This window comes from Eumetopias jubatus, unplaced genomic scaffold (assembly GCF_037043125.1).
Source record: "Eumetopias jubatus isolate StellerSeaLion01/CBP00866 unplaced genomic scaffold, mEumJub1_p1.0 scaffold_6, whole genome shotgun sequence".
Classification (NCBI taxonomy): domain Eukaryota; kingdom Metazoa; phylum Chordata; class Mammalia; order Carnivora; family Otariidae; genus Eumetopias; species Eumetopias jubatus.
The window spans coordinates 38,711,925-38,733,945 of record NW_028274812.1 but is presented as its reverse complement, the minus strand read 5'-3'; the positions used below and the strand labels follow the sequence as shown (position 1 = coordinate 38,733,945).

The following is a 22,021-nucleotide window of genomic DNA, read 5'->3' as shown; positions in this document are numbered from 1 at the left end:
GTCACAACCTATTCACGTTTCTCATAGGAATTGCTGATCTCTATGACTAACTAACATTAGGACTTTTAAAATGACATTGAATATGAAAGATTAACTTTTTCTTTGAAATGTAAAATGCAAAAATAACTAAATTAGGCTAGCAAATCTTCCTATTTTAGAAGGTATAAAATTACCCGTAGGAAATCAGGGGAAAAAAAAACAAAATAAAAAACACCTGGAGCCATATTTAATTCTTTTTTGTCCCCTTTCACCACATTATATCTATTGCCATATCCCCACAGATTCTTTTTTTTTTTAAAGATTTTATTTATTTATTTGAGAGAGAGAGAGAATGAGAGATAGAAAGCATGAGAGGGAAGAGGGTCAGAGGGAGAAGCAGACTCCCTGCTGAGCAGGAAGCCCGATGTGGGACTCGATCCCGGGACTCCAGGATCATGACCTGAGCCGAAGGCAGTCGCTTAACCAACTGAGCCACCCAGGCGCCCATCCCCACAGATTCTATCTCTAATGGTGACTATCATTTAATAAGTGATGAGCACCTACTATGTGCCAGGCACAGTTCTCTCCACTGAGGGCAGAATAGCAGACAGACAGAACAAAAAAAATACTCTGTATCTGTGGAACTTAAAATCTAAGAAAGCGGGGAGACAATTAAGAAATAAATAAACATATATTATGTCACTTGATGAGTACTATGAGGAAAACAAAAGAGAGTAAAGAGCTAGAGATGACTGGGGAGGAAGTATATGAAGGTGGTGATATTTTTTTGAGGTTGGTTGAGGAAGGCCTCAATGACAAAGGAACATTTTGAGCAGAGACCAGAAGAAAGTGAGAGGGGACCATGCGTATGACAAGGAGCAAGAACATCCCCAGCAGAAGGCACGTGAATCAAAGTCATGGGGTAAGCGTATGATTGGGACGTTTGAGGAAGTGCAAAGGGACAGTGAGAGTCTGTGTTGTGAGTGAGGGGATGATGGGGGCCAGGGGTAGTGTGAGAAAAGGGGAAACCATATGAATGGCCTTAAGGAAGACTTCGGATTTTACTCTGGAATATAGGAAGCCACTGGTGTTCCTTCCCACTTCAGACCTCGTCATATCTCAACATGACAGTGTAACAATAGGCTCGCCTCCTGTGTCTCTTTCCTCTAATGCGTATTTTACTTTGCCACTTTATCTAGTTTTCTTAAACCTAGAACTGATCATTACTCTCCTATTAAATATATCCCACTATCTAAAACAAAACACAGTACCTAATCAAATCATTGTCTAGACACTGTAATCTACATAATCAGAATCTCTAAAGAAAACAGATGGCACAAACTGGGTAACATGAGGAAGGCTTAGTAATGGAACCAATTACAAAGGTGTGGACAGAGGTTAGGACTTGCATAAGAGATAGCACAGTACCCTGGGATTAGCAGCTGTGGAGAGCCTTACATCTCAATATTAGTTGAATTATGTCCCCCAAACAGATACGTGAGGTCCCAACCCCCAGTATTTGGAATGCTGTGTTTGGAAATAGGATCATTGTAAAAGTAATTAGTTAATATAAGGTCATCCTGGAGTGGGAGAGGCCCATAATCCATTATGACTGATGTCCCTCTAGGAAGAGAATAGACCTAGAGAGAGACACAGGGAGAAGATGGGCCATGTGACAACAGACACAAAGATTGAAGTGATGCTTCTACAAGCCAAGGAATGTCAGGGATTGCTTGTAAATACACAAAGCTAGAAGAGGCAAGGAAGGAGTCTCCCCTACAGCTTTCAGGGGGAGCACAGCCCTGCTGACACCTTGATTTCAGACTTCTAGCCTCCAAAACTTAGGGCAATAAATTTTAAGCCACCAAGTTTGCAGTATTTTGTTATAGTAGCCCTATGAAACTAATACACCTCCCTTTGGCCTTAAGGGAGAAACTCTCAGAACCCAGAGATGATAGCACCTATGACGTTCCATAGAGGGGTACAAACCTACAGGGACCTGGCAGATTGGGAGCCAGAAAAAGAAACACTCCAACAATTTTGGGACAGCTTATCTTTCCTGCCTCATCTCCTGTCCTGTTTCTACATGCCTCATAGGATCAGACACCAGGACCACCAGTTGCCCCTCAAGGTACCCTCATGTGTTCTGTCATCATGTGCTTGCTCATATAGTTCCTTCTACTGAAACATTTACTATCCTTACCACCTTCTCCATCTGTAAAAATATAACTCATCTTCCAGGCCCTCCATGAAACATTTTGTGATCCACCAAGGCAGAAACTCCGCGCATTGCAGCCCCAATACTCCTGAATTTATGGTTCTACAATCACACCTACCAAAATCTGCCTGATATTGTAGTCAGACATCTGTCTTCTCTCTCTCATTGAGAGATTCCTCAGGGCATGGACTGAGTTATATTCATCATTTATAACTGTTCGCCTAGCTATTTCACAACAATGTGCACAAGGTAGGGATTAATATCTATTGGTTAAATTGAAAATGATAACTTTAGTACTGGAATGAAATTTAGAGTCATCCAGTTCGATCTGCCCATTTCACAAAAGTAAAAACTGAGGCCTAGAAATAGACAGTTAAGCGCAAAATAGGACTAGGAAACAAATATAACTTTTCTCAATCTGGAGCTTTCCCATTATATAACTATGGATTTTATGGAAATAAAATCATTCTCATAAAGCTCATAATAACAATTCCAAAGTTTTATAAAGAAAAAATGTAAATGAATTAGCAACATGTGAATAAAAAGCTTTTTAAGATACTTGCATATTGAGAAATTTTTTTTAAAGTATTTGAGAAAATATTTTGAGCTTTATTGATTCCACAATGTTTGAGAAACAGCTTGTGGTAGTTAGCAGCCCCCAAGGCAGCTGGATTCTCCCATTCCAACCTGGTAGCAAGTGTGTTAAGAAATAAATGGATAATTATTGTTCATAATTTAAAAGTAAATATAACTGAATGGCTTAAGCTGCCAGCTTAAAAAGTTTCAGAATAACTTAATCCTTTGCTAGATTTTGCAAGCAAAATGTCAAAGCCAATTTCAACTAGCCCACAAATCAAAGGGGCTCATTACTTATCTCCATTATCTAAGGAAATCACCTTTCTTGTGTGACAAGAAGGTAATACATTTCTCTTTTTTTATAAAATCTTTTATTTATTAAAGATTTTATTTACTTATTTGAGAGAGAGAGAGACAGCATGAGTGAGGAGAGGGGAGAAGGGAAAGGGAGAAAAGGAGATGGAGAAGCAGACTCCCCATGGAGCACAGAGCTGGACATGGGGCTCGATCCCAGGACCCCAAGATCATGACCTGAGCTGAAGCCAGATGCTTAACTGACTGAGCCACCCAGGTGCCCCCATTTCTCTTTTTTTAAATTAAACTTGTCTTATTCTTGCATTAATTGATACTATACCTGCTCAATGACATCTTTCTCCTTGAGAAAACAAGGAAAGTGAGAACCTATAAAAGTTAATGAACTTCCATTTTTGTAGTGGCATAGTTCAGGAAGTTCTCAAGACCACCTTCAGTTTCACTGATTCTCTAGAAGGACTTTCAAAACGCAGCAAACATGTCTACTCAAAGTAAAGGTTTATTAGAGCAAAAGGACACAGATTATAATCAGCAACAGGCAAACCTATACCATCACACTTCAGGAGAGACCAGGCATGAAGCCACCAGCTGACCCCTACCAGGGGAATTGTGTGAATGGTGCTTATTTCTCCCAGCAACCATGTGTGACAACATAAATGGAATACTGCCAACCACGAAAGCTCACCAAGCCTTGGTGTCCAGGGTTTTTATTGGAAGTCAGCGATGTACACCTGGCTAACCACCCATGTGATTAACCTTAGTTCCCAGTCCCTCCAGAAGTCAAATTGATATTACATGACCCAAGACCTCCACCATAAATAACACGGTTCACGTAGACTATGTGGCATGACCTAAGGACTCCAGGTAAACAAAGAGACTCATTTCCTGCAGGCAGCACAGGAAGGTCACTCCTAGGAGCTGAGGGAAAGGACTTTTCTTTAGGCAAGCTTAATCCTTTACTACATAAATGTCTCTTGTAAATTTAACGTTTAAGTTTCTAAGAGCTTAAGGTGCTTATCCTGTTGTTTTCTGCTCTGTGCCTAAAGTTTTCAATCTGAGCTTCCAAGCTTTCTCAGCTTATGGCACCAGGGTGTCTCAGTTATTTTTCATGCTGCTTTTTAGGCAAAAAGAAATCCCTAGTGGTAACGAGGTCCAAACAAATTAACAGTAGTAATTTGCATGGTGTCCAAGAGGCGATACTGTGATTCCCTGAAGAATTTTATTTTACTTTATTTATTTATTTAAAAGATTTTATTTATTTATTTGACAAAGAGAGACACAGCGAGAGAGGGCACACAAGCAGGGGGAGTGGGAGAGGGAGAAGCAGACTTCCCGTGGAGCAGGGAGTCCGATGCGGGGCTCGATCCCAGGACCCTGGGATCATGACCTGAGCTGAAGGCAGATGCTTAATGACTGAGCCACCCAGGCGCCCCTTACTTTATTTTTTTTTAAGTAATCTCTATCCCCAATGTGGGGTTCAAACTCGTGACCCTGGGATCAAGAGTCACATGCTCCACGAACTGAGCCAGCTAGGTGCCCCAAGAATTTTAAATATTCCACGGTGCCCCTAGGAGGTTGCTGCTGTGCCTTAGGGCAACTTGGCACATAATTTCAGAACCATAGTTCCATATAATGCTTAAGTAACTATAGAAGACTATTTTGTCATTGTTTCTGTCCTTTAAAAATGTTTTGTTGAAAAGTAAGTATGTGTCGAATGCTAAAAACTGGGTTTCCATATACAGGCAAGATATGCTCTGGACAGTTTAAAGTGTTTCACAGATGTTTTAAAGTTAATAATAAAGGAATATTTGGGGAAAGGATTATTTTTTCTATCGAACAAATTAGTAAATTGAATTTTCCAGAACTTGATGTAGGATCTAACAGACATTCAGAAAATGTTTCTTAAATTGAATTATAACACAAATAGGAAAATTTGCTTACCTTAACTGTCACAAGTATACATGCAAATAACACCTATTAACACCAAGCCTATTTCTCTGTTCATTAGGATGAAACAATTTCATTCTTAAAAAAAGAAAAAAAATCTTCTTTTTCTCTCTTGTCCAATCTAAAAGCAACAGTATTTTGGAAATTTTAGAAAGAAGAATTATAACAACATCAACCTTATACAATAACTCAATAACTTCTGTTATTTTTGTCCTTATTTTATAATACGCATGCCTACATAGTTGTAATCATATCACACATTACATTTGTCTTGCCTTTTTTCACTTAACATAGTTTTGCGAGCACTTTCCATTGTTCTAAACAAATCTTCTCTGAATTACGTTTTACTTCTTCCCTAATTTGGAAGAGATTTCCTCTTGCTAAGAAAATCTCTACTCTTCAGAACTATTGCTTTTACAAGTGCATCTTTGGCTCTGTTACTTTGATGCTTGATTATCCTTTAGTTTGAACAAAATTATTTCCTTCGCTGTGAATTACCTAGCAACGATGGTACTGGAAGAAAGAGATTTATCTTGCTCTTGCTTACTGAACCAATGAAGCATTCCAGTCTCAGGGCCAGGGAGGAGTCAGGCTGTAAATTTTTCTGACTTCTGCCATAAACAAAGCCTGTCGGGGGAAGGCTGTGACTCGACACCCTTTTTAGAAAGAGAAGCTGGCGAACAGAGAGAACGTGCCTCTCTATTCATGTCACTATGTGCCTTGGGAAGAGGAGATTGGGGATTTCTATATGCAGAGCCTGGGCTGACATCTTTCTGGTAAACCAAAGCCATAATAGTGGAAAGTTTGAGTTGCCTTTAAACTGCAAGGTCTTGGTGTCTCTTTCACTGAGGAGTGAACTGGTTCTCCGTCCAAAAAGGGTCAACTTTACACTGTTAGTGGACCTCTTTTTATCTTAACTTAAAGAGCTTCCACGGTGTGGGTTGAGAGACGGGATTTCCTTGGGAATGAGTCTGTGCACTCAAATAAATGAATCTGTGTTTTGGAAATGAGGGACTGGTATTATGGATTTAGAGGTATTAATTATGACTGAGTTTATCTCTGAACATTTTTAAACCACTGTTGTCACTGGAAGAGGCAAAAAGGAAATTAAAAAATAAGATGAGGAAAGGAAGCTGTCAGAACCATAACTTCAGGAATAGAGAATTATATTGATGTAGTGCTAAATTGTAAATATCCAAAGGGGAATCAACAGTTAATATTTGATCTCACCCTTTTTTATTTATAAGAATGTACTCATTAATTAAAAAGTGAGATGTTATTTACAGCATTTTGAATTTTAAAAAATCTCCTTAGAATGGTTAGGAGAGTAGACTCTCTCATAGCCTCACTATTGATGGGACTATAAATTGGTGTTAAGTTTCTGTGATAATATGCACCAAGAGCCCCAAAAGTACACCTACCCTTTTCTGCAGCAATTTAATTTTTAGGACTTTATGCTATTATATATTAGGAATGTAACAAAAATTATATGTTAAAATAAATAAGAAATATTAACATATATTAAGTGTTATATATCTTTAAAAAAATTTTTTAAGATTTATTTGTTTATTTGAGAGAGAGAGAAAGCTTTTGACCAAGGGGGAGGGACAGAGGAAGAGGGAGAGAAGCAGACTCCCCGCCAAGTGGTGTGCCTGACTGACACAGGGCTCTGTCCCAGGACCCTGAGATCATGACCTGAGCTGAAATCAAGAGTTGGTTGCTTAACCGTCTGAACCACCCAGGCACCCCTGAGTGTTATTTATCTTAAAGTCATAAATAATCTAATTTTAAAAATAAAATAGAATTGATTAAATACATTATGATGCATGTATGTAGTAAAATTCTATACGGTCACGGATCATGATGATGGACATATGTTTTAATTATATGGAAAATATTCAGGGGCACCTGGGTGGCTCAGTCAGTTAAGCGTCTGCCTTCAGCTCAGGTCATGATCCCAGGGTCCTGGGCTCGAGCCCCACATCAGGCTCCTTGCTCAGTAGGGAGCCCGCTTCTCTCTCTGCCTGCCCTTCTCCCTCCTTGTGTTCTCTCTCTCTCTCTGACAAATAAATAAATCTTTTTTTTTAAAAAGAAGGAAAATATTCAGAATATATTACTAAGTAAAAAAAGCAGGAAAAGAGAATTTGTCACTTAATATATTCTTATACACACAGATGCAAACACCAGAATGAAATATCTCAGTCCGATAAAGTAGTGTAAGTGGTTATTTTGGATACTAATAGCTAAAGTTCGTCCCCTCATTTCTTCCTGCCTGCCTTCCCTTCCTTTCTCCTTCCTTTCTTCCTTTTTTCTTCCTTTCTTTCTCTTTTCCTCCCTTCCCACCTTTCCCTCCCTCTTTGTCCTTTTTTTTTTTAAATTTTATTTATTTATTTGAGAGAGAGAATGGTAGAGAGAGAGCACGAGAGGGGGGAGGGTCAGAGGGAGAAGCCGACTCCCCGTGACGCAGGACTCGATCCCGGGACTCCAGGATCATGACCTGAGCTGAAGGCAGTCGCTCAACTGACTGAGCCACCCAGGCGCCCGCTCTTTGTCCTTTTTATTCTTGGTTTCCTCTGTATTCCAAGCATTTAGGCTTTTATTTTATAAGTTGAAGGAATACACCGTTTTGTTTTATTTTTAACTTTATCTTATAAAAGCCTGCTATTTGGATTTAGGGAACTTAAAGAGTGGAAAAAGAAAGGGAAACAATTGTGTCTCTTTCTTTTCTTCTTGATGCCCTTTCCCTTAATTCCTTAATGTTCCAGCCTCCATGGGTGAAGAGGAGAGAACAAGAAAGTGAGGACCAATGTTCCACTGTGTCTTTCAAAAGCAGACCTAGAAGGCCATTCCATCCTGTTCATTCTTCTTCAGGAAATGAATTTTTTTAAAAAGATTTATTTATTTATTTGAGAGAGAGAGACAGAGAGCACTCAGGGGCGAGGGGCAGAGGGAGTGGGAGAGAGAGTCTTAAGCAGACTCTGTGCTGAGCATGGTGCCCGGCAGGGAGGAGGGTTCCATCTCAGGACCCTGAGATCGCCACCTGAGCCAAAACCAAGAGCTGGATGCTTCACTGACTGCGCCCCCCAGGTGCCCCAGGAAGTGAATTTTTTTTTAAGATTTTATTTATTTATTAGAGAGAGAGAGAGAGCACGAGAGCAGGAACACAAGCAGGGGGAGTGGGAGAGGGAGAAGCAGGCTTCCCGCGGAGCCGGGAGCCCGATGCGGGGCTCGATCCCAGGATTCTGGGATCATGACCTGAGCTGAAGGCAGAGGCTTAACGACTGAGCCACCCAGGCGCCCGGAAATGAATTTCTTTTAAAAATTAAATGATTTCTATTTCTTTTTGCCTGTTTGGATAGTTGAGAGACTGGCAGAAAAAACAAGTCATTTATCTGCTGTATAATTCTTTTATGGTATTTAAATGTTATGCATTTCTTCTCCACAACAGGCAAAAAGAAATTAGTTTTACCTTTAATGTGTAAAATTAAAATGATTCACAGCTTTTCTGATATCTCATTACACTTTTCTAATAAGTTAATAAATTTAGGCTTTTTAATGTTCAAATTAATGTCTGAAAAAAATCTTCAAGGGCACCAAAAATAAGTCATATTTAAAGGCCAGGATAAGAAAAGTAGTAATTGAAAAAAGTGTTTAAGAGCGATCTAAAGCAACTGACTACGTCAATTCTCAAACTTGACATTGTCTCCTAATGTTAGTCTTGGTTTTAGGGAAGGTGCACAGCTCTTTGCAGATTTGAAAATATTGAGAGTTCAAACTGGTAGTGGCAGATAATGCTTATGTTGTACTAACAACTGCACACAGCCTGATGTGGAGCAGATGGTCTGAATTTTGAGAATATGAAGCTTGTGGTAGGTAAGTGAAATTTATGCTATGGTAAGTATGTTTTCAAGCAATCCTTTTTAAAAAGTGAATCCTGTCATGACAGTCATTATAGGTGCTTCATGCATTTCATTTCAGGGGAAATTGACGGTCTGACCAGAATTTTAACTTTGCATTTTAACTCATTTTCATGCTGCCAGTGTCCCAGATTAAACACCAGCAAGGCTGAGCCCAGCATTTAGGCAAGTCTGAGTCTGTCTGGAGGGTGAAGATATGACGTGCCATGGTTCTCTCTTCACAAAGATGGATGAATCCCATAGAAGTGAAATCATGGCAAGGAGAAGGGCTGAGAGTTTTGGGGAGCCTTCAGGATTTCTAGCTGGTGCAATGGCAAGGAAAGCCGCTGCCAGTGAATGGAAGCCTGAGGGATAGGAGCAAGGTGGTGGGCACCTTAAGAACAAGTTCTTGGAACACCTATGACAAATATGTGTGGGTCTGAGGGTCCCAAAACTATGCGAGTACCTTAAGGTATTTGATTCCTATAGACACTGAGGAGTTATACTTTTTTCTATTCATTATTGTTACTGTGGTCTTACATTTAGCCTGTTGTCACCTAGAAAACACAGATTACTTTCGTATCTCTGTTGAAAAAATAGAGGAATAATTATCAGATGGCATACACAAAAGGCACAATACATGTAGGTTTCCTGTCCCTGTCTTTAGAACAAACACTAGAGGTATCATTTGGAGAAAGTAGCAGTTAACAGGAAACTAATTAGCCAAACTGGAAAAAAAAAATCCTTGAATAGCATTTATTCTTCCAAATAAGAATTCTTCGTTCTTGGGGCAGATTGATAAATGAGGTGACATTTCGATTGATTTGATTGATTGGTTTCATCCCTCTAGCGTGCAACTGAGCGTCAGACACAAAGGATAGAAATGTGCTTGGATGTTGCACTGCTTTCTTAGTATTGCATAGTTAGTTGCCTTTCTAACATTTGTAACTGATTTGGAAAATATTTTCGAACAAACCAGTAACAACTTCAAGATAAAAAAATGCTACACACTTCACAACTCCTTCCTATTATATGAACGTGTAAATCGAATTCCCTTTCAAGATGCAAAAACAAGGGTTGGCTTCCCCAAAATGTTTTCATTGGCTTTAGGGAACTAAAACACACCAGTCTGGGTGACTAATACTTCCTGTAAAATAAAGATAGATCAACACATAATTAAATTCTGGCTCAAATGTAATTGTTGTCTTGGAAACAGTTTGGGGGATAAATACGGTTATGCTAATGTAACTAACTCCTCATGATTCCCACCAATGATCTGGTTTATTAATTAGGCCAGGCCATCTTACTACCTCGTGTTATCTATTTTGTCATATTTAAAGGGTTAAAAAAAAAGTTCCTAAGAAAACAATGAAGAGGAGGAAAAAGGGATAAATCTTAAATTAGTTATTTGTCAGCTCTCAAAAGGATTCCAGTTGGAGGAGTAGGTTAAAAGTACTTTTGGCTTATTTGTGGGTTCCAAAGATCCGTCCTACCTCAATAGGCAGAAAACAGTTAGTATATACAGCATTTTTAACGAATAATTCCTGGAGTTATTTCTCTTAACTCCCTCTTTGGAGGATTTAAAATTCGATGGATCCAAGAGAAACCAAAATCCTAAGTGGCCAGTGTTTTCTGGTTTCTGCTCTGAGTATACAGTGATTTTTGTAGGAAGTTTACTTCGTGCGTAGCCTGGAGGGCAGCCTGCCTGCTCTGAAGGGTTTTGCTGAGGCCGAGTGTGAACTCTGGGCGCGAGAGCGCATCTCTGCTCTTAGATCACACCCACTCGGGTGTGCGTGTGAGTGCGCGGGTGCCTGCGCGCGTGTGTACGTGTGGGGAGGTGTGCGCCAAGGGGGTGGGGTGAGGGGCAGCGAGGAGGGCTCTAGGTGAAGCGCGAGCAGAGGGAGGTCGCCCGCTCCGGCCTCTCCCCCAGGGGCCGCAGTGGCTCGCTCGCACTCCGGCTGCACCTCCCGGTGCGCGCCGCGGCGGCGCCACAGGCCCCTGGACCCTTGGACCATCGCCCTCCGGCCGCCCGTCCCGCGCGGCCCGCAGCCGGGACCGGCGATGGCGTGGGACTGACGGCCGCCTCCCCTCCCCGGACCCTCTGCCCCGCCCGGGGGCTCGCGGGGGCCCCGGCACCGCCCCGACCTGCATGAGGGGCGGGCGCGCCCGCGCCGGGAACAAGCGGCCCTCAGCGCCCCCGAGGCGGTCCCCGGCTGCGCCGGAGGACGAGGAGGAGGAGCAGCGGACCGGGCCGGGCTCCCCGTCTGCAGCGGCCCGGGAGCACGAGCTCCCCGGAGCGAGCTCGGGGAGTCCCAGCCCCGGAGGAGGGACCCGGAAGCAGAAGCGGAGCCGCGAGTCGAGCCGAGCCGCTGCCCCCGCTGCCCGCCGGCGCCGGGTGGGGGTCCCGGCGGCTGGATGGGCAGCGGCGGCGCGGGCCGCGGGTGGCGATGGGCGAGGAGCAGAGCACGGTGAGCGGCGGCGGGCCCCAGGAGGCGCGGGCCCCAGCTGGCGGCGCCACGGGCCACCCCGAGCCCCCGAGGCCGCGGGGGGACAGCGCCGGGGAGCCCGGGCCGCGCGCCGCCTCCGCGGAGCCGAGCGGCGGTGGCTGCGGAAGCGACTCGGGCTGCGCGGACACGAGCGCCCCGGAGCCCGAGAGGAGCCGGTGGGGCCCGGACGGGAGGAGGAGCCGAGCGCCCGGGCAGCCCGCGGGACTGGCACTTACCGGGCCCCTCAACCCCCAGACCTTGCAACAGCAGCTGGAAGAGGAGAAGGAAGCTGGGGACCGAAACGAGGGAGGGGATGAACAGCAGGACGCGCCCCCAGGCGAGGAGCCGGAGCCCAGGACCCGCGTCGGGGCCGCGGACGATCTGGTCCTGGACGTGCTGGGGCAGCGGCGCCCAATCCCCGCCAAGAGACAAGTTTTTTGCTCGGTGTTCTGCGTGGAGAATGACCTGCCCGAAGCCCCCACCGCGGAGCAGCTCTCGCCGCCCGCGTCTTCACCTCGGGCTCAGCCGGTGACGAACGCTCCCAGCACCCCCACCTCCTTCCCCAGCCCCCGGCTGTCCCTCCCAACAGCCCCCCTGTCCCCCGACGGCGGCAGCATCGAGCTGGAGTTCTACCTGGCGCCCGAGCCGTTCTCCGTGCCCAGCCTGTTGGGAGCTCCACCCTACTCTGATCTGGGTGGGGTAGGGGATCCCTACGTGCCCCTCATGGTGCTGATGTGCCGGGTGTGCCTGGAAGACAAGCCCATCAAGCCTTTGCCCTGCTGCAAGAAGGCCGTGTGCGAGGAGTGCCTCAAAGTCTACCTGAGCTCCCAGGTAACTTTACCCCTTCTGTTCCCCATTCAGCATTTCAAATCCCTGGCCGGGCAGTCGAGCTCGCCCGCTCCCGGCTCACAGGAAGAGGTGATGAGACACCCTTATCAAGGACCTCTGTCAGACAAGTTTCTCACATCTCACAGTTGTTTGTCCTTGTAATATTATTTAAGTGTGTTGACCTCACTGGCTAACTTAACTGGAATTTAACTCTGCATGAGCTTCAGGCTGTAGTGGAGGGAACCGGCTACAATGAATTGTCCTCTGCTGCTTTCTTTTACTAAATTGCAAGCAAGAGCTCGCTCAAAAGGGAGGGCAATGAGAGGGCCTCCTGGGCCTGGTCTTCCGGAAACTAACAAATAATGGGCACCAAATACCATAAGTACCTGTTGAGTCGGTGAAGGGTTGGAATGAATATTTCAGGTCCATGATGACTGAATTTTTAATTTTGCTCCATTTACATATTCTAGAAAAGTTTTATTTATGTTTTCATTCATTCTCTTATTCATTCATTCACTTACTCATTCCTGGGCCCTTGCCCACTTAAAGTTTTCTTACTCGGCAGTAAAGTTGAAATGCTTTTCCTCACTGAAGTTTTATGCCAGCACAGTACTTTATTTCTTTTAAGAGGGAACAAAACAGAGCAAAACAAAGCAAAGCAAGGCTAAGAGGTTTAACAAAACAAGCAGTGGTAAAACTTTCCTCCTCAGCTCCTTATTTGAAAGCTTGTTTTTTTTCTTGGAAAGCTTCAGAGTGCAGCCGACCAGCTTTCCTTCACTGATGGGGAATGAGTTCCTCTAGCAGTTTGCAGTCTGTTATGTTTCTGTCAGTGTTGTGCACAATCTGGAATGCCCTTTGATCCCGTGTTTGACTGTCCTAGGCCTAGTCGCTTTCAAAACCCTGGCTGTTCAGGTGCCAGTTGTTTTTTGTGAAGTCTTACCTCACCCCCCGGGCCACTGCGTATATACTTTCAGAAGACTTCTGCGTGTCTTGCATGCACAGAACTTGTTCCTTATGTATCTGTTTTGCCAGACTGTACGGGCCATGGCTGGTGTTTGGTAGTTTTCTGTCGAGCCTCTTTCCCGTAATAGTGTTTAAGGATGTTGGCTGAAGTGAACGGAACGGGATGCCACCTGGTGCTGTTCCTCTGTGTGTGATGGGTAATCCATGCTGGTGTCTAGACCGAAAGTGTGTGCTGTGCCCAACCAAAAATGCAAAGGGAAACTTCGACAGAATGGAATGTTACACAAACAGTAACTTGGCCAAGATGGTTGAGATTATCCAAACGCCTGTAAGAGACTGATGTCTCTTTTATGCTTTATCCACAAACAGATACTTAAAACGGGAGGAATGTCTGCTCTCTTTGTGGTGGTTTCTATGACATCATCGGCAGACAGATATCGGTGCCATCCGTGTGCAGATCCCTGTGGTGGGATTCAGACATTCCCAAAATATGGGCCCTGCTCCCAGGAAGTCACTAGGAGAGCAGATGTGTATACAAGAACAGGACAAGGTAGCATATAATGAGATGGAAACAGAGTCACAATCCTTAAAGGCCTGTGGGTTTAGAAGTTCAAGGGGAGGGAGTCCCTATGGGTTGGGGTATTCTGCATTGCAGTTTGATTTCCTTAAGGTAGGCCCTTTCCCCAAAGCAGATTTTGTCTTTAAATCTCCATAAGTTAGTTTTGGGACGTGAATATTTTGATCTGTAATGAAGAAGAGAAGGAGTGGGGAGTGGAAGGGCGGCAGGGTGCGTGCAATGTAATAGTAATACATAACCACGAAAAACTCCTCTGAAGTGAATCGGAAGCTTATCTGTAGTAATTAGGATTGTATGAATGTCCCTGATTTTCTTCCAGAGTATTGGACAGAACTTTCATAAAGAAAAACATACTTTATTTAAAATAATGAACAAGAAAAATATGAGTCATGCAGGCCAGGCATACTTCTACCTCAGGGCTTTTGTGGTTTGTTGCTCCTTGTGCCTGGAATATCCTCCCTAGATACCGTTGCCTTTGCTTGCTCGCTCCTCCCCCCTTCTCTCTTTCAGATCTATATGCAAATGTCACCCAAATAGCCTTCACTGACCACTCTTTTTAAAGTTTAGCCCCACTCCACACTCCCATCTCCTTTTCTGCTTTCTGTTTTCTTCATAGTGTTAACATACTCCGTTATACTTAAAAAATTTATTTCCCTGAAGACAGGAATTTTCACATGATTTGTTCACTGCTGTATCTTTAGCACCTAGAATGCTGTTGGATATAGAACAGATGCTCAAATAATAGTTATCGAATTTAGGAAGAGCTGAGTGACAGAGGGGATGAGATTACCCCTAGTAACCATGGCCAGAAAGTGGTATTCTGCTTGGGCACTAAATTCTACTCTGAGCTTCTTCATGTTTAAGACAAAAGACAAAGTCTTATAGCAGACAAAAAGAATAGATCTGCTAAGTTCGCTATTAAACTTAGAATTAAAGATTTTTTAGACAGACTTTTAGCTTATATGAAAATGGCATTTTTTTTCAATTAGATGAATAATGCAGGCCCGCGGTTGTAATACTTCTGGTCTATGTTAATTCTAAGGTCCCTTCTACTCAAAGGGTCTGTGTTTCCTTGTCACTTAACCTCTCTATGCCTTAATTTCCTCATCAGTGAAACAGAGTTGCAGGCCATGATCTGCAATGACATACCAGTTCTAAATCAAAACAAAATCAAACTACAGAGTTGTTTTGTTGCCTTTCTGAGCCAGATCAAAAGGGCACAGTGAGTGCTTTCTCATTTTATAAGCTTTCTTGGGTTTGACACACTAAAATCTGTTAAGCCTGAGTGTGCAGGGCTCTTAAGACCTTTTAAAATAAAATGATGTATTTGAAATAAAAAATTATTAGTGACATTTTTCACTATTTTTTGAATTTGTGTCAAATAGCGCATTATTAACATCATTTAAGAAAATAAAGGAGAGCCTCTATTAAGCATTTTATACAAACATTAAACATTCATACTAAATGTGAATTGGAATATTGCCTGGTTAAATTCACGTTCTTCTAAAAGGAGATGCTGAGTTCTTTGAAGGAAGGTACGAGCTTGGAAGGTAAGAAAACTGATTGTTAGGTGATGTCTTATTTCCATGAGTGCCACCATGGGCTGAATATGTAACAAAGGCCGATGAGTAGATGTGGGCATTATTTCAGTACAGAAAAAGCAGATTAGGCCATGACTTAAATACCTACATACTGTGCTTTAGAAATAATAGCTTTATTTTTCAAAACATAATTCTCCTCCAATCATCACCATGACTGGGGCTGCAGGAAACCCCCCCTTAGCGTAATGATTTTACAGTGCAGTATGTACCATCCACTTTTCACTTGCCATGGTAAAGGGGTGAACTGATAAATTATAATCTTTGGCACTACATAGGTGTTGACTCAGAGGCTCTAGAGCACTATGACATAGTGGAAGCTACATTAGTTTATATTGCCTGGGTACATAAATTGTCGATACATACGTTTTAGAAGTATTTCCCAGTGACCTCTGGCAAAAGCACACAGTGCTGGGGATGTCTGTAGTCTCCTGCAGGTCACTGAGCTCTTGTAAATGTTGACCTTCTCAGCTGGTTTGGCCTCTACCAAATCTTCCTAGGAGGAAAGATTGTTGCCTTCTTTGTCCCAGAGAATGATAATTGTGCTTATTTCAGAAATCCTCCATTGATATCTTTCCTTTGTGACTTGGGTTTTAGACACAAAAATCTGTTATAATTTGAAGTATTAATAATTAGCTCTTTAGATAAAGGAGAGAATTGGGCATGCGAAGGACTGTCTAAAGGTAACAGCTGTTGTGGCTTTCAACACCCTGCTTCAAAGGGCTCCCAATTGGCAGATGCATGTGAGTTGGAATGTACACACCTGTCAAATGAGTATTAATAGAGACAAGCAACACATTTCTTCTACAGATTGTGAACAAAACAGCTGCTAGATGGTGATGTCTTAAAATGGCAGTCTACTATAGTCACCCTAGAATCAGTGACCTAAGGGTGACATCTTATGTATCCTATTATTAAACTCTGAGTCATGCAGACCTTTCCCAGTACAAGTGTAACCTACTTTTTTTCCCTTTAAATCTTAAACCAACCTGTATATTTTCAGAAACTAACGTGTTCAAGATGGAGTTTGAACGCAGCCATCTTCACTTAGGTGTGAATTTACAGATCCTGTCATGCCAGGTGTGATTTTGATAGTCCTGAAAATGTGAAGAATAATGAGACTGAAATCTGTTAAATCACTCTATGCATTCGAAAAGTGAGGGTTAAGGCCTCTGTCCACTTAGGCTTTTGTGCACAGACTTTGAGTGTGTGTGCTCACACGTGGATTTGAAGGGTGCAATAACATTTGCTTTCACACCTCACTAACTCATGCCCTTACTTCTCTCTTCTGTCTCTTTAATAATATGTCTCTCATAATGTCTTCATTTCTCTTAAATAACCTCTTTTTTCTTTAACCTTTCAAAATCTGATTTCAGTGGCATTTGCCTCCTGCAGAGGGATCTCCCGTTGAGGGCTGCACTCTGCGCCAGCAGGACCTAGTCTGTGTGCCGCCTGAGTGTTTCCCTTCTGGTCTCTTCCAGCTGTCTGGAGATGAGGCCGCAAAGAGAAACCCGGCATTGTGCTCCACTGCCTCAGGGATCACAAATAACAGGACGAGTTAGTACTACTTACCCAAGGCGGCAGTTGAAACCTTTAGAGCGGTGATTTTTTTTTTTTTTTTTACTTTCTAGAGTAGAGCTCAGCTTTTATACTGGACGGCTCTTCCTTACTCCTGATGTGAGAGAGAGAGAAAGAAGAGCACTGGACTTAAGCTCCCAGCTTTTTTTTTTTTTTTTAAAGATTTTATTTATTTATTTGACAGAGAGATAGAGCCAGAGAGCACAAGTGGAGGGAACAGCAGAGGGAGAGGGAGAAGCAGGCTCCCCATTGAACAGGGAGCCTGATGCAGGGCTTGATCCCAGGACACTGGGATCATGACCTGAGCTCAAGGCAGATGCTTAACCATCTGAGCCACCCGAGCTCCCCTAAGTTCCCAGCTTTTTATTAAAAGTTCGTCATGGGCACTGTTGACAGACACCTGAGTGGTAATTTCTTATAATTAATGTACTCAGGTATTAGTGTACCATTTATGCATATAACAAACATCTCTTGGGTACCAGTAGGCCAAGAACCATGAGATACTCTATAAATGCATTAAATTCCCTCAAGGAGCCATCTTAGAGCCTTCTAAATTAGGCGCAGTATTTCTTTCTCAGCTTTATCTGGTGGTATAAATAAGCTTTTATGTTGCCAGACAACTGTAGGTCCCTTCTTCATACTTTCTGGGAGGATTTTATTAAACCAGTTCTGGAACACCAGCTTACCATTTAGGAAACACATTACAATTCCTCCTATTATGTTTATTCCAGAGTAATAGATTCATCCATTATTTATTTCTTAATATACATATTTCGCAGAGCTCTAATTGTTGGAAATAGATTATTATTAAATAGCTTGCTCCTTCCAAAATATTTATTACCTTTCCTTAAAAGAAAATATAACTTTGTTAAGTTTGTTTTGGATCATTCATGACATTATGGCAAATCTATAAATTTATAATATTTTAAAGACTCGTTTATTTTGTTCAAATTCACTTTGTCAGAAGAGTTTCATATGATAAACTAAATGAACCTTCCCAAATCAAATTATGTCTTAAAATAAAAATTCAGTGTCTACAGGAAAATAATTCCTGAAGTATGTCATTCTCTTTCCACTTTATCAGTGCTATTTGCCTCATCAATTTTGGGATAATTACTCTTGAGTTTTTAAGTTTCCACAAATAATAAGAACAACTATTTATTGAACATCTATATTTTAAACACTTTATACATGTTTTATTATTTAATTTTAATTCACTTATATATTAAAAACCTGTTATATACCAGGCACTGTTGTAGGTGTTGGGGATTCGGAGAACTAAAACAGATAAAGTCCCTGGCTTCATGGACTTTATATACTAGGCTGGGGGAAGCTAGAGAATAAAATAAACAATTAATTTAGTATATTAGGGGATAATGAGGGCTATGGAGAAAGAGACAATAGAAGGGTGAAAAGAAATAGTGGGGAGGAGATTGTTCTTCATATATTTACAATTGGGGGGTAGTTGTCAGGGAGGATTTTACAAGGTGACCTTTGAATAGAGATCTTCATGATGGCAGTAAGGGAACAAACCATGAGGGTATTTGAGGAAATAGTGTAAAGTTCCAGAGACCAGCACATGCTTGGGGGTGGTCCAGGAATGGAAAAGGGGTCCATGTGGCTGAAGCATAGGGAATGAAATGGGGAGTAATTAGAGGAAAACAGCAGAAATGGGAAAGCTGGTCAGAGAAGGCTTTAGGACCATAGAGAATTTGTGTTTCCTTTGAGCAAGATAAGGCACTATAAGAAGATTTTGAGCTAACCAGATATAACTACCTTTAAAAGAGATTTACTGTGGCTCTTGTAGGGAATATACTATAGGAGTCAAGAATGGAATTTAAAAAGTCAGAGGACTATGGCAATCATCCAGAGAGATGGTATAGTTCAGAGTAAGGTGATAGAGGTGACTATAGCTTGAGCTGGTTGAATTTTGAATATATCGTGAAAATAGAGCTGACAGAAGTTGCTGATCATTGAGTGTGGGATGAGAGAAAAAGAGCCAAGGATGACTCAGGTTTTGAGCCGAAGCAATTAGAAGAATGGGGTTGCCATTTAATACGATGAGGAATACTGTAGGAGGACTAGATTTAGGGAGAATCAGGAGTTCGTGCTAAGTTTGAAAAGCTGCTTAGACATTCATGAAGGAATGTTGAGTAGGCAGTTGGCGTCTGGCATTCAGAAGAGAGATCTGAACAAAAGATACACATTTGAACACTCGGGGCATGTAGATGATATTTAAAGCCATGAGCCTAGATGAGGTCACCTGGGGAGTGATAGTAGATAGGGAAGGAGGGCTGAGTCTGGGCGCAGACTAATATGGAACCCCAGACACATGAAGGAACCAGGAAAGAGTCTAAAAGGGAGTGGGCCAGGTAGGCAAGAAGAGAACCAAGGTAGAGTGGTTACCCAGAAGCAAACCAATACGGTGTTTTAAAAAGGAAGGACTAATCATCTTTGTCAAATGCTTCTGATAATTTCAGCAGGATGAGGGCTGAAATTGACCATCGATTTCCCCAACAAGGAGGTTATTTGCAACCGTGAACAGTACTGTTTTCATTGACACTGGTGGGGCTGGCTTTCTAATTAGAGTGGGTTTGAGAAAATAGGAACAGCTCCATTTCTATGCTGCAGATAGTGGAGTGCTACGCAGTAAAACTCAAGGTTAGAGAGATTGAATAACTTGTCTTAAATCACATAGCTGAGAAATGGCAGAAGTGGGATTTCAGTTCAGGTCCATTTGGCTCTAAAATTCATGGCCTTTTCACATTGTTTACATTTATTATCTTATTTGTAACCTAAATATATTTGTTTCATTTTTCTTTTAAATTTATATCTGTATTGTACAAAATCACAAGGCTTCTAGTCCAAGAAGGAGAAGAAACTTAATTACATGTTTTGTGGAAGTGGAGGACTCTTGCCCAGGTCCAGAGATAGATTTCTACCAAACCCAGCCTCATCTTCTTGTAAGAAAATCAAGAGAAATTGAGTTAAAAAAAGCTATAATTTGACTTACTGTCAAGTTTTAATGGCAACATACTCACCTGTTTTCTTCCTAACTCTGGCCATTCCTTTTGTTTCCATTTGAGCTTTCTCTTACATTACCATCTTTTAACATTGGTGTCTGCCTGGTCCTATCCTATCCCCCACCTCTGTTCACGCAATCTGCTCTTAGTGGGACGAGCTCGGCCACTCTTTCAAGTAACACCTATGTGCTCTTGACTTCCAGATCTTTTTCTCTAGCCCGAATCGCTCTTCTCACCTTCAGCACCATATAGCCATCTCTCTCCTGCCCATTTCCACTTGCATGTCCCAGCGAGAGCCACCTTAAACTCAAAACTACCTCTCTCTTTTCTCATCTTCCTTCCCACACCCCTGAAGCCCTGCTCCTCCTCTGGCGTTCCCCTTTTCCATCAGTTGTACCCAAGTCAGAAACTTGGGAGTCATCATTGAGTTCTTCCTCTCCCTCACCTCTCACACCTAATTAATCGTCAAGTCCTCTCAATTTTACCCCCTAAAAATAATTTTATCCTTTTCTCTACTTTTCTCCATTTCTCCTGACATTTCCCTGCTGAGGCCTCCACCACTTCTATCCTGGATTCCAACAGCAGCTTCTTACTTGGTCCCAGTGTTCCAATCTTGACTGTTTCCCATCTGTTCTCCACACTATATAGCCAGAGGGTTTTTTATAAGATGGTCTACAGGTCTTGGCACTCTCCTTGTTAGCCTTTCAGTGTCTGTCTGCCTCTTGCTTTTAGAATAGAATCTAAAGAGAGTTTACATGTGCCTGAGTGATCAAACTCTCATTTACCACTCCCCTCTAAGTGTACACCCATGTAAAACTTCTTTCTGTTCCTTGAACACTCTGTGACTCTCTTAATTATGAGCCTTTACCTTTAGTGACATGAGATTCTGTCTCAGGGGGAATCTGCTTTTTTCCTCATTCCCCTAATTCTGTTTCCCTTTCACATTTAGTGATTCTTCTAGTCTCAGCTTAGACATCCCTTCCTTTGGGAATTCTTCTGGACTCCTTATATCTGGATTAAGCATCCTTTCAATATTTGACAACCTTCTGTACTTATGGTAAGATTCTTATTTCACTGTATATAAATTGACCATTTCCTGCTCTATGTTCCTTTAGACGGTAAAGCTTGATGTATGTAGGGACAGTCCTTTTTTGCTGGTTAGTTTCTTAGTTCTGGGCATGTTGGAGGCATGAAATGAATATCTATGGAGTGGACTTATTTAGTTACTCCATAAATAATTAATACACTAGAGGCTGGTGTTGTCAATATATGAAATACAGTGATAGATAGCTAAAATGATATTTTAAAATGAAAGTCTCGATATTTCATTATCTTGCTTAAAAACCTGGAAGCCCTTCCTTCCCATTGCTCTCTGTAAAGATCCCAGTTCATAACACTGCTGCTGAGGTTTGGCCTCTGCTCTGCTCATCAGTGCCTTCTCCCTTCCAGCTCTCCTCTCTCCTTGCTTCGGTGAGTGAGTGAATTTCTCCTTGTCCTTCAGAGCTCGGCCTTCCTTAAGTCTCCAGACTGAGTCAGTCTGCCGTTAATGCTTTTAGAGTCCTTTTCCCTCTGCTGCCATTGTATTTTTATCCCCTTTTGTAATTGTATGTCTAAGTGATGATTTGATGTTTGGTTAATTTTCTGCCCCCAACACCCCTATTCTTTAAGCTGTGTTTACAACTAGCACTTAGCACAGAGCCCAGGATAGAGTAGGTGCTCAATAAATATTTGTTAAAAGGCTGAATGAATGATTGAAAGTAAATTATAATAGGTGTATGTTGGTGGGAAAATAAGGTAAATATTTGAATCTGAATTTTTGGTACCTTATTCCACCATATGTTTAAACTTTGAGTACAGTGGAATGCTGTGGCCTGAGTCTATCCTGACAACCCGTCTGTCACAGAGGTACTTCTTTAATTATAGGACCTATGCTGGTTACTGTGTCCCCTGCTTAACAAATTCTTCCAGAACCTAGGGACTGAAAACAACCATTTTATTTTGATCATGACAGTCAGAAATTTGGGAAGGGCTCAGCTGCTC

At 42.2% G+C, this 22,021-nt stretch overlaps 1 protein-coding gene across 2 annotated transcripts in view; it reads left to right on the top strand.

Annotated features, from left to right (window-relative positions):
• The first annotated feature begins 11,132 nt into the window (after nucleotides 1-11,132).
• The window catches only part of RNF217 (ring finger protein 217), a 142,528-nt gene continuing 131,639 nt past the window's right edge, over nucleotides 11,133-22,021 (top strand). Inside the window, exon 1 of one of the 2 annotated variants that reach the window (XM_028117053.2) lies at nucleotides 11,133-12,245. In XM_028117053.2, the coding sequence (XP_027972854.1) occupies nucleotides 11,376-12,245 (870 nt within the window). In that variant the 5' untranslated portion in view covers nucleotides 11,133-11,375. The remainder of the gene's footprint in view (nucleotides 12,246-22,021) is intronic. The other variant, XM_028117055.2, reaches the window with a different exon arrangement.